General features: G+C 43.2%; 1 protein-coding gene across 3 annotated transcripts in view; it reads right to left on the reverse strand.

Moving 5' to 3' along the window:
- si:ch211-283g2.1 (sodium- and chloride-dependent GABA transporter ine) overlaps positions 1-17,237 on the reverse strand; it is a 122,087-nt gene that overhangs the window by 61,105 nt on the left and 43,745 nt on the right. For all 3 annotated transcript variants that reach the window (XR_009512796.1, XM_059973209.1, XM_059973210.1), the window contains exon 3: positions 15,294-15,501. Coding sequence is in view for 2 of the 3 variants with exons in the window: in XM_059973209.1 (XP_059829192.1) it covers positions 15,294-15,501 (208 nt within the window). In the remaining variant the exon portion in view is untranslated. The remainder of the gene's footprint in view (positions 1-15,293; positions 15,502-17,237) is intronic.

Raw genomic sequence — 17,237 nt, forward strand, 5'->3', positions numbered from 1 at the left:
GTCCTTGACTCGCCTGCTATGGCAAACATCCTCTCCTCATACCATCTATCTAGGCCTTTCAACATTCAATAGGCTTCAATGAGATACCCCCGCATTCTTCTAAATCAGGTCCTCCTCATTGACAAACCTTTCAATCCCAGAATTCTCATGAACCTCCTTTGAAGCCTCTCCAATGTCAGCACATCCTTGTCTCCCATTACTACCTCTCCACCTTCATTTCCCAGTGGTCTGATATTTACTCTTCCCTCTCTACGCTTCATACATATCTGAAAAAAGTTTTGATATTCTCTTTGATGTTATAAGCTAGCTTACTTTCATATTTCATCATTTTGCTCCTTATGGCTTTTTAGTTGCTTCTGTTGGTTTTTAAAAGCTTTCCAATCCGCTGACTTCTCACTAATTTTTGCTCTTTTGCTTTTATGTTGGCTTTGACTTCCCTTATCAGACACGGTTGTGTTATCCTCCCTTTAGAATACTTCTTTGGGATGTATCTATCTGGTGGCTTCCAAATTGCTCCTAGAAACTCCAGCCACTGTTGTTCTGCTGTCATTGTTACTCATGTATCCTTCTGTGGCAAGCTCCTCCATCATGCCTCTGTAATTCTCTTTATTTCATCGTAATACTGATACATCCGATTTTAGATTCTCCCTCTCAAATTACAGGGTGAATTCTATCATATTATGTTTACTGCCTTCTGAGTGTTCCTTTACCTTAAGCTCTCTAATCAAATCCAGTTCATTAGACAAAACCCAATCCAGAATAGTTGATCTCCTACTGGGTTCAACCACAAGCTGCTCTAAAAGCCATCTCATAGGCACTCTGCAAATTCTCTCTCTTGGGAACCAGATTAATCACCAACCCAATTTTCCCAATCTGCCTGCGTATTGAAATCCCCCATGAATATTGTAACATTGCCCTTCAGACATGCATTTTCTATCTCCCACTGTAATTTGTATCCCTCATCCTGGCTACTGTGTATATAGAACCATAGAACTGTAGAACATTACAGCACAGAAACAGGCCTTTTGGCTGTGCCGAACCATTTCTCTGCCTAGTCCCACTGACCTGCACCTGGGCCATATCCCTCCAACCCCCATATACTGTAACTCCCAGCAGGGTCTTTTTACACTTACAGCTCCTTAACTCTACCCACAATGATCCTACATCTTCTTATCCTATGTCATTTCTTTGTAGGGACTTGATTTCATTTTTTACCAAAAGAACCACCCCACTCCTTCTGCCTATTTGCCTATCCTTTTGATATAATCCTTGGATGTTGTCCCCAAATATAATCTTTCAGCCATTACTCAGTAATGCCCATAATGTCTTACCCACCAACCTCTAACTGTGCTACAAGATCATCTACTTTATTTTGTATTCTATGTGCATTCAGATATAACTCCTTGAATGTTGTGTTCATCATCCTTTTTGATTTTGTCCCCCTGTTAACCAGCAACTCATTCCACTAAATACAATTTTGCCCTATCATCAGCCTCTCTTTTCTGATAAGGTTTACTACCCACTGTCTCCCCTTATATACCAACTGCCGCATCCTCAGCCCTATCATTCAGTTTCCCATCCCCCTGCCAAACGAGCTGAAACCATACCCCAACAGTTCTAGCAAACCTGCCTGCAAGGATATTGGACCCCCTTGGGTTTAGATGTGACCTGTCCCTTGTGTACAGGTCATACCTTCCCCAGAAGAGATCCCAATGATTCTGAAATCTGTAACCCTGCCGCCCTGCACCAGCTCCTCAGCTATGCATTCATCTGCCAGATTGTCCTATTCTTACCCTCATTCACATATAGCCCAGGCAGCAATCCAGGGATCACTACGCTGGAGGCCCTGCTTTTCAGTCTTCCACCTAGCTTCAAATATTTTCTCTTCAGGACCTCCTCCCTTTCCTACCTATGCAATTGGTGCCAATATGTACCAAGACTTCAGGCTGCTCACCCTCCCACTCCAAAATGCCACGGACCCGATACGAGATATCCCTAATCCTGGGAGGCAACATACCATTCAGGTGTCCCTATCGCGTCCACAGAACCTCACATCTACTCCTCTAACTATGGAATCCTGTATCACTACTCCAGTCCTCTTCTCCCCATTCCCTACTGAGCCACAGTGCCAGAGACCCAGTCATACCCCCAGTAGTTTGCCCCCTATCCCCAAACAGTATCCAAAGCGGTAATTTCTGTTGATGGAGAAACAGAAGAATGAAAGCTTGGTAGACTTGGTAATAAAAAAACTTTAAAATTGTAAATGGTCATGGTTTCATATCTGTGCTTTGAAATATAAAACTTATTTTGATACTCATCAAAGTGTAAATGCACCAGGATAACTGTAACTTTCCCTGGAATATCAGAATGCCCTTTATCTAGTGCAGAAAGAAGACTTTCCCATTTGTTGCTGTTTCTAGTTAGACTGCAGTATTTTGGACAGCTGTCATTGATATTGGTGGTGGGGTGGAAATACGTCTCTGCCAAAGAAGGAATTAGGCATTCCTTTCCTCCGCTAGCCTGCATATGTAAGGTGTAACGTGGTGGATGGTCATGTGAGCAGCTGGTACATGTCGCAAGTCCTGGTTATACGACCACTGATGCCAGACAGACAACTCAGAAGAGCATTGATAAAGGCTGGGGTCACCCATTTCATAATTACACTGCACAGAAGAAGGCAAAGCACTTCTGTAGAAAAATTTGCTTATAACAGTCATGGTCATGGAGCCATTATCACCTACGTCATACAACATGGCACATAATGATGGCGAAGATTCTTGAGAGAAATCTCGACATGGACAATGATGGCAAAATTGTCTTGACCTCCCATATATTCACCAATCTATCCATCATCAGAAGTGTTGACTGCTCCTTATTTTTGGCTTCTTCCACTATTGACTCAGCCAGTCACTGAATAACCTCTCTGAGTCATACCCTACAACGATTCCTTTCTTTGTCACTAACGACCTTCTGAAAATCTTTCTTTTCAACCAGCCTTTCGCTTAGTTTTTGTGCAATGATCAGCATCCTTTTATCATTTACTTCAGTGACTGTTTATAAAGTTTTATTCATCTTTCTCAATCCCTAACTTTGCCAAATTTCTTCAGTACCTTCTGTTCTTTGAAGTATTAATTTGGTGCTACATAATTATGCCCCATTCAGAAACTCTTCACTGAAATAACCATCAAGAACATGTGATTGTACATAAGGATTTACAGTTTAGTCTAATCCTCTCCTTAACGTCCAGATTTGGCCGCTTCTGACACGGACTTTCTGGATAGCAATCAGATGGGCAGCTCCTCTTAATTTCCTTCTTTTCATGATTCCCATGGAAGTAACTGTGGAGTTTAGATTTGGATAATTAAGTTCACCATCTGATTTCAGTAAATGTTAGTGTCAGCGATGTTTTCCTTGATGGTACAGGCTCATTATAAAATCATAGTTGGTCCAATTCTTCAGAGGAGGAAATCTGCTCTCCTTAACCTGATTAGGACCCGCACAGTCCTCTTGATCCATTATGTGATTGACTCATAACTTTGTGGTAATCATGAATGCTAGCATTGCCAGTGATAACCACATTTTAAACATAGAACATAGAAGATTGCAGCACAATACAGCTGTTTGGCCCATTACTTACTCCAAGATCAATCTAACTCTTCCCCCCCAAAAGCCCTCTGTTGCCATTTCATCCATGTACCTCCCTAGGCTTGCCTTAAATGGCTCTAATGTACCTGTATCAATAAACACCTCCCTTTCAGGGAATTGAACCCCAGTCTTCTGAATGACAGGCAGGGATACTAACCACTATACTAGTAAGTAATAATAAGAGGGCACAGTTTTAAGGTAGTTGGAGGTAGGTACAGAGAGGATGTCTAGGGTAAGTTATTTACGCAGAGAGTGGTGGGTGTGTGGAATGGGCTGCCAGCAACGGTGGTGGAGGCGGAAATGATAGGGCCTTCTAAGAGCTCCTGGATAGGTACATGGAGCTTAGAAAAATAGAGGGCTATATAGAGGGCTAAATAGAGGACTGGGTAATTTCTAAAGTAAGTACATGTTTGGTTCAGCAATGTGGGCCAAAGGGCCTGTATTGTGCTGTAGGTTTTCTATGTTTCTATGTTTCTACTAATAAGGAACCACATGCAGTAAATAAGTTATCTGGGCAAGCTGAAGGTAGAACTTAACCAGTCTAATTATACAGTCTGTCAGTGAATGCACTATCTAAGATGCATCCTTTAATTTACTCTGTCTAGCCTTATATTTAGACATAATGTCTACATATTCTAATTATAAGAAAAAACTCCATACTTTTGTTTTTTTTTGCTTTGGAAACTTGCTCCGTCCATCTGCTTCCAGAAGCTCAGAGAGGGCCAATGAATTTTGAAACCTCTTACTGATTAGTTTTGAAAGCCATTCCCCATCTCCAATGAAGGATCATCGATCTGAGATATTAACTCAATATTTTCTGTTTCCATTTTCCATGTCTGTTGTTTGTGCAGACAGAATCTGGGAGCTTCAAAACATCGAAGAGCATCCTGCAGTTGGTAATTTTACCATAATGCCAATTCAAATTGCTAATGGAATATTTTTAATAGATTTCCATGTTTTATTCATTACCAATTACAAGGGTATTAACAGAACGTCAGTGAAAATGTTTGATAATGTAGCACTTCTGTATCAGCTATGAACAGATAATTAGACATAGAGCTGAATGAAGGTTATCATGTGTATGAAGTTTTACTAGTTTTATGCATACTAATATTTTGTGGTTAACCCTAAGTTGTGGAAAAGTTTCTGTAGTTCACTGAAAGCCAGAAGCTGGAATTAGGTGATAAGGAGAAATCTATGGTGTTCCAAGGATCCTTAAAAATCATGGGCACAACCCTACTATCCATTGAGGACATCCTCAAGAGTTGGTGCCTCAAGAAGGTGGCATCCATTAATAAGGACCCTCACCACCTGGGAAATGCCCTCTTCACCTTCCTGCCAACAGGGAGAAGGAAAAGGAGCCAGGCGATCCAAACTCAGCTTCTTCCTGTCTGCCACCAGATTTCTGAATTGTCCATGAACCCATGAACACTGACTCATAATTCATCTTTTGTGAGACTTATTTAGGTAACTTATAACTTAGTAACTTTATGTCTCGCACTGTACTGATGCCACAAAACAACTTTCACGACATACGTCAGCTAGAATAAACCCGATTTTGTTTCAGTAAAGTCCAGCAGCTGTCTGCAATTCTGGCACGACTGCGACATGAGTTCAGGTGATGCCACAGTACTAGTGGTGTTAACACACAAGTACTCAAAGCAAACAGATCCTGATGTTGCTCTGTTGAAAGCTGGTTTTGTGGAGATTAAACACTAGAATTAAAGCGGCACATTCATGGATCAACACTTGTCTGGATGTGTTCGGCTTCACAACACTCAAGAAGCTTGACACCATTCAGGACATAGCAGACCACTCAACAGGCACCCAGAAGCATTCACTCACTCCACCACCAACACATAGTAACGACACATAGTAATCCTGGTGAATTGCTCCAGGATGCACTGCAACCATTCACCAAGTCTCCTCAGACACTATCTTCTGAACTCACAACCTTAACCATCTGGAAGGAGGAGAGCCACAAAAGCAGGCGACGCCACCTCTTGGAAGTTGCCCTGCGAGCCACACACTCCTGACTTGTAAATGGATCACTGAGTCAACTCCCTCCTTGAGAGCATTGTGGATAAAGCCGCACCTCGTGGGCTGCAGCAGTCCAGAAAGGCAGCTCACCACCATCTTCTCAACGACAACTATGGATGGGCATTAAATGTATTTACCATGGAAGCGATGGTCAATTGCTTGCAATCTGGTTCCTGGGCTTGTAGGCCCTCAACGAGTACAGCATAATACAAATCAGAAAATTAAAGCTGCATATTGCTAAGGTAAATCAATAATCACAGAGGATCTTAATCTACCTATAAATGGAGCAAATCAAATTAGCAGTAGTAGAGCAACAAATGAATTCATGGGATGTTAAATGGGTGGTTTTCTTGACCAGTATGCTGAGGAACCAGTGAAGGAACAAGTAGATATTGTGTTGTGTAATGAGAAAGAGCTCATTGAAGATCGAGTAGGGAACATTGATCAAAATATCATTTTAAAAATTAAGATTAAAAGCGTATTAGTTAATCTGAAGATGGAGCCTTAAATCTGTAGTATGGAAAAGCTCTGGCAAGAGTTGGCTGAGTTACACTGGGAAATTACATTGAAAGGCATAACAGTAAATAAGCAATGTTTAACTTTTGAAGAATTAATATATAAATATCGATAAATTATATACACATATATTGAAACATATACAGTGTATTTTATATGTATTTCTAAGTCAAAAAGGGAGAATGATCCAATGTGGCTCCAAAGAGAAGTTAAAAGTAATTCTGATGAAAGGACAATGACTCAAAGATTATTTTTTCCTGTCTATGATGCAGAAAAACTACTGTTGTCAGCTAAAGGACAAAGGGCTGGAATAAATCTCCACTGATGCTCTTGACCTGCTGAGTTTCTTCAGCATTTTGTGTGCGTTGCTCAGAAAAAAAATATAAAGTGTTGCCAAAACATAAAAAACAGCGAGGCAGAGGATATTTCAGAAATCAGGAAAGGAGAACCCAAAGGCATTGATAACGAAAGAGAAAACAGTGGAAGTTAATGAGAAACAGAAATAAAATTATTATATAGCTTTTATAGATACGTATATAAAAAAGAACAGCAAAAGCCAATGTGGGTTCCTAACAGATTTAGACACTGAGAATATATATTGGGGAATATGGAATTTGCCAAGTAATTAAATAAATATTTCTATTTTTGTTTGTCATCATGGAAGAAGATACAAAAAGACATTGCAGAAATATAACAGAATAGCAGTTCCACATTGATTGAGATACTCATGTAAATTAGTACGGGAAAAATCTGGTGTTGGACAAATTACTGGGATTGAAAGGTAACAAATACTCAAGACTTGGAACTTGTAAGAAGGTGGCTATGGAAATAGTAGATGGGCTGATTATCATTTTCCAAACTTCTGTATATTCTAAAAAGATTCCTACAAATTGGAAGGTAACAAATGTAATCCTATTGTTTAAAAAAAAGAGTTAGATAAATAACAGAAAACAGTTAGCCTGACATCAGTAGTAGTGAAAATACTAGAATCTATTATTAAGGAAGTGGTAAAAGGCTTCTTGAAATATCCTCCCCCTCAACAATTTCTGCTTTGGCTCCTCCCCTTTCTTCTCAGCTCAAGGGGTAGCCACGGACACCTGCACAGACCCCGGCTATGCCAGTCTTTTCATTGACTATGTGTAACTGTCTGTGTTCCAAGCATTCCTTGAAAATGCTCCCCATCTCTGTCCGTGCTACACTGATGACTGTCTCATCAATTTCATCAACTTTGCCTCCAACTTCCACCCTACCCTTAAATTTGCTTGGTCCATTCCTGACATCTCTCTTCCTTTTCTTGATTTCTCTGTCTCCATCTCTGGAGACAAATTGCTTACTGACATCTTTTATAAACCTACCAATTTGCACGGCTATCTTGACTATGCCTCTTCCCACCCTGTCTCCTGTAAAAGTGCCAATCCCTTTTCTCTGTTCCTTCACAACTGTTCCCAGGATGACGCTTTCCTTTACAGGACATCAGCGACATCTCTCTTCTTCAAAGAATGGGGTTTCCCTTCCTCCACTATTGATGCTACCCTCACCTGCATTTCCTCCATTTTCCAAGCATCCGCGCTCACCCTATCTTCCCACCACTTCAACAGGGAAAGAGTCCTTCTTGTCATCACCTGCAATCTCAGGAACCTTCACATCCAACACATCATTCCCCATAACTTCTACCATTTTTAACAGGATCCTACACTTTTACTTCCTCTTCCATTCACCACTTTCCACAGGGATATCTCCCTCCATGGTTCCCTTGTGCATTCATCTTTTCCTACTAACCTCCCTCCTGGCACTTATCTCAGCAAGTGACAGAAATGCTACACCTGCCCTTTCACCTCCTCCCTTACCTCCATTCATGGCCTCAAATCATCCTTCCAGGTGAGGCAACACTTCAGCTGCAAATCTGTCGGGGTCATCTATTGTACCCAGTGCTCCTGATGTGGCTTGCTCTGCATCGATCAGACCTGATGTAAATTGAGGAGATCGCTCTGTTGAGCACCTCTGTTCCATCTGCAGAAAGCGGAAATTTCGTGTGGCCAACCATTTTAACTCCTGACCCCATTCCCGTTCTGACATACCTATCTAAGTCCTCCTCTTCTGCCATGATGAAGCTGCTCTCAGGGTGGAGGAGCAACACTTCACGTTCTGTCCAGGTAGCCTTCAACCTGACGGCACGAACACCGTTTTCTCTCGTAATTTGTTTCTATTTTTCTTTTCCCTTTCTCCTTCCCTCTTCTTCTACTCCCCGCTCTGGCCTCTTGCCTTTTCTCTTCGCCCGCCCAATGTGTCTGCCTCTACCACCACAATTGGCAATGCATTCCATGAACCCACGACTCTCTGTGTTAAAAGCCTACCACTGAGATCACCCCCATTCAGTCACTTTAAAATTTTCCCCTTGTACTATCTATTTCCACCCTAGGAAAAATTCTCTGGTTGTCCACTTGATCTATGCTTCATATCTTCTTGTACAGTACTATCAAATCATTTCTCATCTTTCTTTACTCCAAAGAGAAAATTCTTAGCATGCTCAACCTATTCTCATAGAATGCTCACCAAACCAGGCGGCATCCTGGTAAATTTCCTTTGCACCCTCTCTAAAGCTTCCACATCCTTCCTGTAACAAGCTAACCAGAACTGGGAGCAAGCGTGATCTAACCAGGGTTTTATAGAGCTGTAATATTACCCCATGGCTCTTCAACTCAAGCCCCTGAGTAATGAAGGCCAACATATGCCTTCTTGACAACTCTATCAACTTGAGAGGCAATTTTGAGGGATCTAAGGATGTGGACCCCATGATCCCTCTGTTCCACCACACTACTAAGAATCCTGCCCTTAACCCTGTATTCAGCCTTCAAATTTGATTTTCTAAAGAGATTCACTTCATAATTTTCTGGGTTGAACTCCATCTGCCACTTCTCAGCCCAGCTCTGCATACTGTCAATGCAACCCTCAGCAACCTTCTGCACTATCCACACCACCACCCACCTTTGCGTCATCTGCAAATGAGTTTTCCTTAATCCCACTCAACAAGATCTTCCCATGTCCCTTTCCAGCTCCTCTAAGTCCATTTTTAACCTCTTTCCTGGATACCTTGCCACTCTCTAGGCCCCTGTCTGATCCTTGCTTCTTCAGCTAGCCTGGTCGATGTCCTCTGAAATGATTGGGAAGGCATCGTGGCTGTTGACGCCAGAGCCCGGCTCCTCCAGTGCTAGCCTGGCACTGGCCAGGGGTGGAACATACACCACGCTTGGAACGACAGCGGAGATCTTCCTCAGCAGACAGAAAGGGCAGCAGCTGACCTCCAGATGCTCCAGATTGGGGGGTGGAACAGGAATGAGAGAAAGCCACTTTTTGTGCACCATGATGAGTGAATCATGAGGCAAATGCTGCTGCCCAGTCCGTGTGTTGGAAGGTAAAGCCCTTGGGCCGGAGCACCACGTCAGGATTGTCGGGTGTGAGCCAGGTCTCTGTGAAGCAGACTATGTAGCAGTGTCTGGTGTCCCTGTGCTACTTCAATCTTGCCCTGAGGTCTTCAGTTTTATTTTTCAGGCACTGTACTTTAGCAGGGGGATGGTGTGGGCATTTTGGTATTGACTGGAACCCTCCACAAAAGCCATGCATCCTGAACCTATGGCGCTCTTCCCTGAGCTTACGGCTGCTGCACTCACCCCCTGGGTGGTCTGCAGTGCCCGGTCTGCTGGTTCTGAAAATTACCAGCTTACTGAAACGGCTTGACCCAATGTCTTGGCGGCTGCAGATTTCAGCTGGAGTATTTACAAATGGAAATACTTGATTCCTTCGGGAGCTGCACACAAAAAGTCGCCCTTCTCAAAAAATGGACTGCAGATGTTCCAAAGAAGGGAGTGTCTTCTCTTGACGCACACTGGCTTTATTTTCACCAGGTCTCCTTTTTTCCCCTTTTTCAAAGGAGCTTTATTCTGGGGTTACAGCATCATATATATTACAATCCTATAAATTCCATGATTCACATGACTTACAAAAAGAGCTTCATAAAAACTACATCTGACATCTCTTTCAATTACCTTAAATGGGTGCCCTCTGGTATTGGCTTTTGCCATTGTCTCTATCTGCTCCTCTCATAATCGAATGCATTTCTTATACAATCTCTTCTAGAGGATGTTCAGACGCACACCAGTAGGTGGCAGTAACATGTAAAGTTAAAACCCTTACACCTGTGGCTCCCTGTTCAGACTCTCAGTTTGTGAATCAGGGAAGCAGTAAACCAACCTGCAGCTTTTGTCCCTCGCTGAAATGTGTGTCTTCACTGATTTCTCAGAACTGTGATGTTAGTGTGAAGTGCAAAATGATGTATTATGGGTAGTTAAGCCAGGGCAGGCCGTACACAATGAATGTCAGGGCCTTGGGCAGGGAGGTTGGGTAGGGGGGAATGTTATGGAGCAGAAAAACAAGTAAATAGATCCTTAGAGTGCTAAATAAGGTGGTGAAGCCAGCATATGGCATACTTGCATTTATTGGCTGAGATACTGAGTGCAAGACGTGTGATGTTATGTTACTGTCGTATGAAATGTTGGTTAGGCTGTGCTTGGAGTAGTGTGAGCAGTTCTGGTTGGAATATTGTGATTTTGCTAGAGAGGATGCAGCGACACGGTAGTGTAGTGGTTAGTGTAACAGATTTAGAGTGCCAGCAACCCAATTCAATTCCCATTTTGTTGCCTGTAAGGCATTTGTACTTTCTTCCCTTGACTGCATGAGTTTCCTCTGAGTGCTCTGCTTTTCTCCCATTTCTCAAAGGCGTCCGGGTTAGTAGGTTAATTGGTCACACGGGTGTAATTGGGGGAAGGCGTAGGCTCGGTGAGCTGGAAGGGCAGATACCGTGCAGTATTTCCAAATAAAATAAAAATGTTCACAGGGATCGGAGGATTTGAGTCATAAAGGAAGATTGGATAGATTGGGAATGTTTTCCCTGGAGCAAAGAAGGCTGAATGGTCATGTGGCAGTGGTATATAAAATAATGAGAGGCATGGATAGGGTAGAAAGCTTGCTTAAGTTTCCATGGTAGGACTGTCTAAAACAAGTAGGGATAGTTTTAGGGTGAGAGGGAGGAGGCTTACAGGAGAGTTGAGGGGTAAATGTTTCACACGAGGAGCTGTTGGTATCTGGAGTGAGCTGCCAGAGGAATGCTGGAGGCAGGATCAGTAAAAACATTTCACAGCCATCTAGAAAGGAACTTGAACAAGTAAGGCACAGAGGGTAGAATTAATGTAGGACAGAGGGATCGGTAAAGGTAGGCATAATGGTTGGCATAGATACGATGGGCTCAAGGGCCATCTTTGTGCTGGATTCTAATGGTTCACTATGATTCTAACGATAATTAAAAATATTGCTAGATTTTAGCTTTTTCAAATTGAAATTGTCTTAAGCTATGCTGAAACTTGGGAAGGAGGCAGAGTAAGTAGTTATGCATATGGGGCGGAGTGAAGTTTGTTGAAAAATTACTGAAATGCAAGATGAAGACTGAGTGTAAAAATGTTGTATATAAAGATATAGATTAGTCTGGACCATTTTCAAATGGCAATATTAGGTCAGTATTCAGCACCCTGTCTGAACAGAATGATCTTGGTAGCCCAGGGAAGTAGCAAGTAACATTCATGCCTCAGAAGTGTAAGGGAATGTCCATCTGCTAACAATCTACCATTGACAACAATGGCAGCACCATCATCAAAGACCTACCATCAACAGCCTGGAGTATCACCATAACCAGAAGCTCAAATGGACCAAGTACAGAAACTCTGTATCCATAGTGCAAGTATGGGGTTGGGTATCTTGTGGTAATTAATTCATGTCCTGACGTGCAAAGTCTTTCATCACCTACAGGACTCAAGTCAGGAGCATGATGGGAGCTTCTCAGTTTGCAGCATCAAGAGGCTCAACAATATCCAGGGCAATGCAATGTATCTGATGGCATGTTGGCACCCACCTTGAACGTTTTTCCCCTCCAGCTACTAAATGCTCAGGTTACACTGACAATGCCTCCCAAACCCTTGACGTCCATCAGCAAGAAAGACCCGAGCAGCATGTGCATGACAACACTTCAACCTGAAGGTTACCCTCCAAGTCACACACCATCCTGATTTGGAATTATGCAGCTGATCCTTCAGTGTTGCCAGATCTAAGCCCTAGAACACCGTCCAGAAAAGCACAGGGAGCACTTGACTTGAGGCCTGCAGTGGTCCAAGAAGGCAGCTCACCATCTCAAGCGCAATTTGAGGCAGGCAATAGATTCTTGCCTTGGAGGAAAAGCATAGATACCAAAAAATTTAAACAGCACAGCAGCTAGCTTAATGGTATTACAGTGCCAGTGACCTGGGTTCAGTTCTGCTTCTGTCTCTAAGGAGTTATACCTGTGACAGTATGGGTTTCTTCCAAGTGCTCCAGCTTCTTCCCGTTTTACGAGGTGTGCGGGTTAGTGGGTTAATTGGTCCCATGAATATAATTGGGTGGCACAGTGTCATTGGGCTGGACGGGCCTTTTTCCGCACTGTATGTCTGAATCAAAGCAGCATGTAATCGAGCCACGTAGAACACTTCCTCATGTGTTTGCCCTCATAATTAGTTATTACATTTCACTGCAGGTGAGTTCATTTCACTGCATCTCAGAGGAGGCACAGATTTAATATTTTGCTTTCAAATGGAACAGATAACAATCCCGCATTGTACTGCATTGTTGAAATTGATGCTAGAGTAATTGCTTCCAATATTTCATCACACTAAGCCGCAACTATAGGAAAGATGCTAAGGATGTTAAGAAAAGTTAAAGCAAACTAAAGTAATGGAAGTACTAAAGTAATGGAAGTACAGAAAAGAGCAGAAGAAGAAATTCAAATCAGGATTTAGTTCAGTTTGAATGAACTGAGGAAGTATGACAAGTGTAGGTTTGTCTTCTGAAGATGAACAGTACAAGACCTAGATCTTTGTGTCAGGTGTCACATTATATAATTTGTAAAGATGCTGGTAACTTAATCATCCTTGCTGATGAATGAAAGCACAACAGATGCTGCCTGGAGTGACAATCCCTGATTATTGCTATATTTTATGTTTAAAAATTTCCTTAATTTTGAATTTTACTGCATGTCTGCAGTGGCATGTAATTCTTACAGAATTAGATTTGTCTTTAATTGCTTTGTTTTGTAGCAAATTATATTCAGAAGCAGCAGCATCTGTATTTGGGCTCGGTGTGCTCTGCACTTTGGAATGTACCCTATTGTGGTGTCATTGATATTCACAGAGAGAGAGAGAGAGAGAGAGCATCAGCACAATGAAAAGCAATTACCCAGCACCTTTCTAATTGACCCCCTAAAATAATATTGCTACAAAGGATTTTGGACAATCCATTTTATCTGAAGTGCGTCATCGAAATTGTTGTGTTATTCATAAACTTGTTAAATACGTTTATCTGAAACTCCTGCCCTCACCATTCCAATAAAATTGCTAATTTATTAACAATATTACAGTTTACACATGAAATGTTGGTTCATAATTTACGAGCAGTAGCAAGGCACCAGCACTCACTAATTTGCTGGTATCATCAGTCAGTCAGCCTGTCTTACAATCCTATTCAACCAACACACACAAAATGCTGGAGGAACTCAGTAGGGCAGGCAGCATCTATGGAAAAGAGTAAGCTGTCGGTGTTTTGGGCTGAGACCCTTCATCAGGACTAGAGGGCAGCAGAGATCATAGAGTGGGAGCAGTGAGAGAGGGTTTTGAAGGGAGGATTTAAACCTTTGCAGGCGTGGCATCCCTGGAAGCGACTTTGCAGTGTAGTAGTAGCACAAACACAAGAACATCTGCACACGCTGGAAAATCCAAAGTAATATGCACAAAATGCTGGAGGAACTCAGCAGGCCAGGCGGCATCCGTAGAAAAGAGTAAACAGTCAATGTTTCAGGCCAAGACCCTTCATTCTCTCTGCGGATTGTCTCGTGTTTGTGTTACAAACCTTTTACCTTCTCGGAATGCTTGGAATTCCCAAAGAACTGCTCAGTCTCATCTCTTTATGAAGTGCGATGTCCAAGCCAGAACAATAATCATGCAAACCCCTGAGATAAATTTAAAATAAAACATTGGAGGCCAAACCAGCAAAACCAATCAAGGCACGGAAGAAACTCTGCAAAGCAGGGCCATGAGAAATGAGCCTTCTCAAGCTCTACCTTCTTGCTTTAAAAAAACTCCATAATTTTACCAATGTTCAATGAGGTTCTTTAGAAGAAGCTGAATGAAGCTTCTGAAAATGAAAGGTTTGTTCTGCATTATTAATATTGGGCGTGCAGTTTTGTGACCGCTAATTATAGTCTTTAGGGGTCACGGTGAAGGTGAGGCTTCAAACAGTGACCCCCTAGTTTTATTTTTGCAGGTGTTATTAGGTCAGGTAGTCATAGCCGAAGGGTGGTAGTGGAGACGAGTTCGCACCGCTAAACAAATGCTCTTCATGGCGTGCGTCTCAAACAGCCTCTGACAACCAAGTCCAACTCCTGGCCTTCACGTGTGGCACAGTTCTTATGCCCAGCAGAGCTGTTCTCACTGACAGGAGAAGGGGCAAAGACGGGCCACTGGCACCTTAAAACCAGTTGCTCCGGGCAGATGGGGCTCGTTAACCACGGACGGTAGCTCATCTAGGAAAGGGCAAACTCCGATTTCAAACCTCCGCTGCCTTGCGGTTATACCCGCTCACGGGAAAGGCTTTGGGAGTAAACCCTGAGGGAAAATCCGGAGTCGGAGTCCCGAAGGCGGCTGACTGCTGTACCCAGCACCGGCACGGCAACTCCTGCGAAGCTGCTGGCATCAAACTGTACCAACTTTCGTCATTCCTTTGGACCTGTCCTCAGCATAGGGGTGGGGGTGATCCCACTGCAGGGGCAACAGATGGATCTCCATATCAACTCTGCCCTGGCTTGCGCCCTGGAGAGTCCACTCCTAGTGACTACCAGAGGCACAGTCCCCATGGTCGACCACAACCGACGGCTGCCACACATATTAGGCCAGGTACCTTTTCTGCTACATCACTTATAATCCTCTTAAATATTTTAATGTGCTGTAACATGGAGGACTTACTCAAAGAATTGCTGGCTGGCTGATTCTGTGGTGTTGCTGACGCTGTGGCTACCTGTGCAGGTTTCCGGATGGTTCCAGGTATTGTTGCAACTGTGCCAGGGCAGCGGGTTCCGAAAAGAGTTGATTAAGTAATAAAGAGACCAGCTTATAATGAGGTTGTAATATGTGCACAAAATGAAGGAAATGGCCACTGATGCAATCCCAACACCTAGAGGAGAGAGGATAGAAGATCTTAAGTTTATAAAACCCTGAGGAGATTTAAGGGCCAGATCTTAAAGGTGGGTGGAGTCTCGGGAGTTTCTTGGAGACAATTGCTTGTAGAGTTTATGTACCAGATTTCAAAGGTAAGCGGGGCCTGTCAGGACATTCTGTGGCAATAAGATCACTTGGGTTAAGAGGCACTGGGCAAGGGGCAATAAAAAGAAGTTGGGTATATGCGGAGTGGCCATTGTGGAAGTGGGAGAGGGTTAGAGTAGGGAGCAGAGGCTTTAACCCAACAGTGTTCGTTGAGAGAGGTGGAGGCTAGGTGAAGTTTCTGTCAGGTTTCTCTTTCTTTGTTTATTAGTGCCCAGCTTGAGCTGTGAGAATTGATCCCATGTCATCGTATAAGATGTAGGAGATCTGGGTGCACCCCTTTACAAACCAGGTTAGGGAGCTGGATGACCTTTGGCTCATTCAGGTGACTGAGGAGGTGATTGATAAGACTTACAGGGAGGTAGCTTCCCCTAAGTTGCAGGACGCAGGTAGTTGGGTGACTGCCAGCAGAGGGAAAGGGAATTGGTACAGAGTACTTCTGTGGTCATTGCCCCCCCCCAGTAACCAGAATACCCCTCTGGATACTGTTGGGGGTTGACCTACCAGGGAAACTGCCATCAAAGGGTCTCTGGCATTGAGTCTGGCTCTGTGGCTCAGCCGGAAAGGAGGAAGAAAGGGAGAGTCATGGTGATAGGAGGGTTCAATAGACAGGGGAACAGCCAAGAGATTTTGAGGACATGAAGGAGATTCCTGGATGATATGTTGCCTCCCAGGTGCCAGGGTCAGGAACATCTCAGGTCAAGTCCATGGCATTCTTGAGGAGGAACGTGAGTGACCAAAAGTATTGACTATTCATTGGTATTGGTACTAATGATATTGGTAGGAAAAGGGATGAGGTCCTGAATATAGAGAGTTATGCAGGAATCTGAAAAGCAGTACCTCAAGGGTAGTAATCTCTTGTGCCCCGCGCCAGTGAGGGTAAGAATGGGATGATTTGGCAAATGAATGTGTGGCTGAGGAATTGGTGTGGATCTCTTCCGGGGATCATATGGCCTGTACAAAAGGGTCAGGTTATATCTGAACTTGGTGGGGTTGGGGGGGGGGAGGGAGACCAATATACTTGTGAACATGTTCATTACAGCTTGGGGGCGGGGGATGGGAATGAATGTGATAGGTCAGAAGATGAGGCAGTTGTTGTAAAGGAGACGCAGCGTGTAAAGGGACTGTGAGGACAGATAAACAGTAGAAAGGGAATAACTGCAGTCAGTTGGATGTGTTGAAATATGTCTATATTAATGTAACAAGTATTTGGGAAAAGGCGATAAACTTAGAGCTTGATGGAACTAAGACACCGCAGCCATTACAGAGACTTGGCTGTCACTAGGGCAGCTGGATATTTCATGGCTTAGATGTTTCTAGAGGGGCAAAGAAGGAGGTTAAAGAAGTGTGGGAGTGGCATTGCTAATCAGGGTTAGTATCACAGCTGCAGAAAGGGAGGACATTGTGGACCAATTGTCTACTGGGTCAGAATGGGTGGAAGTCAGAAACAGAGAGGGAGCAACCACTCTGTTAAGAGTATTCTCCAACCCCAGATTGAGAGGTAGATTTTGGAAAGATGCAACCATAACAAGGTTGTTTTATGGACTTAAAATTTGCTAATTTTGATTGGTATCTCCTTAATAGAAAGGT

This window comes from Hypanus sabinus, chromosome 6, assembly GCF_030144855.1.
Source record: "Hypanus sabinus isolate sHypSab1 chromosome 6, sHypSab1.hap1, whole genome shotgun sequence".
Taxonomy (NCBI): Eukaryota; Metazoa; Chordata; class Chondrichthyes; order Myliobatiformes; family Dasyatidae; genus Hypanus; species Hypanus sabinus.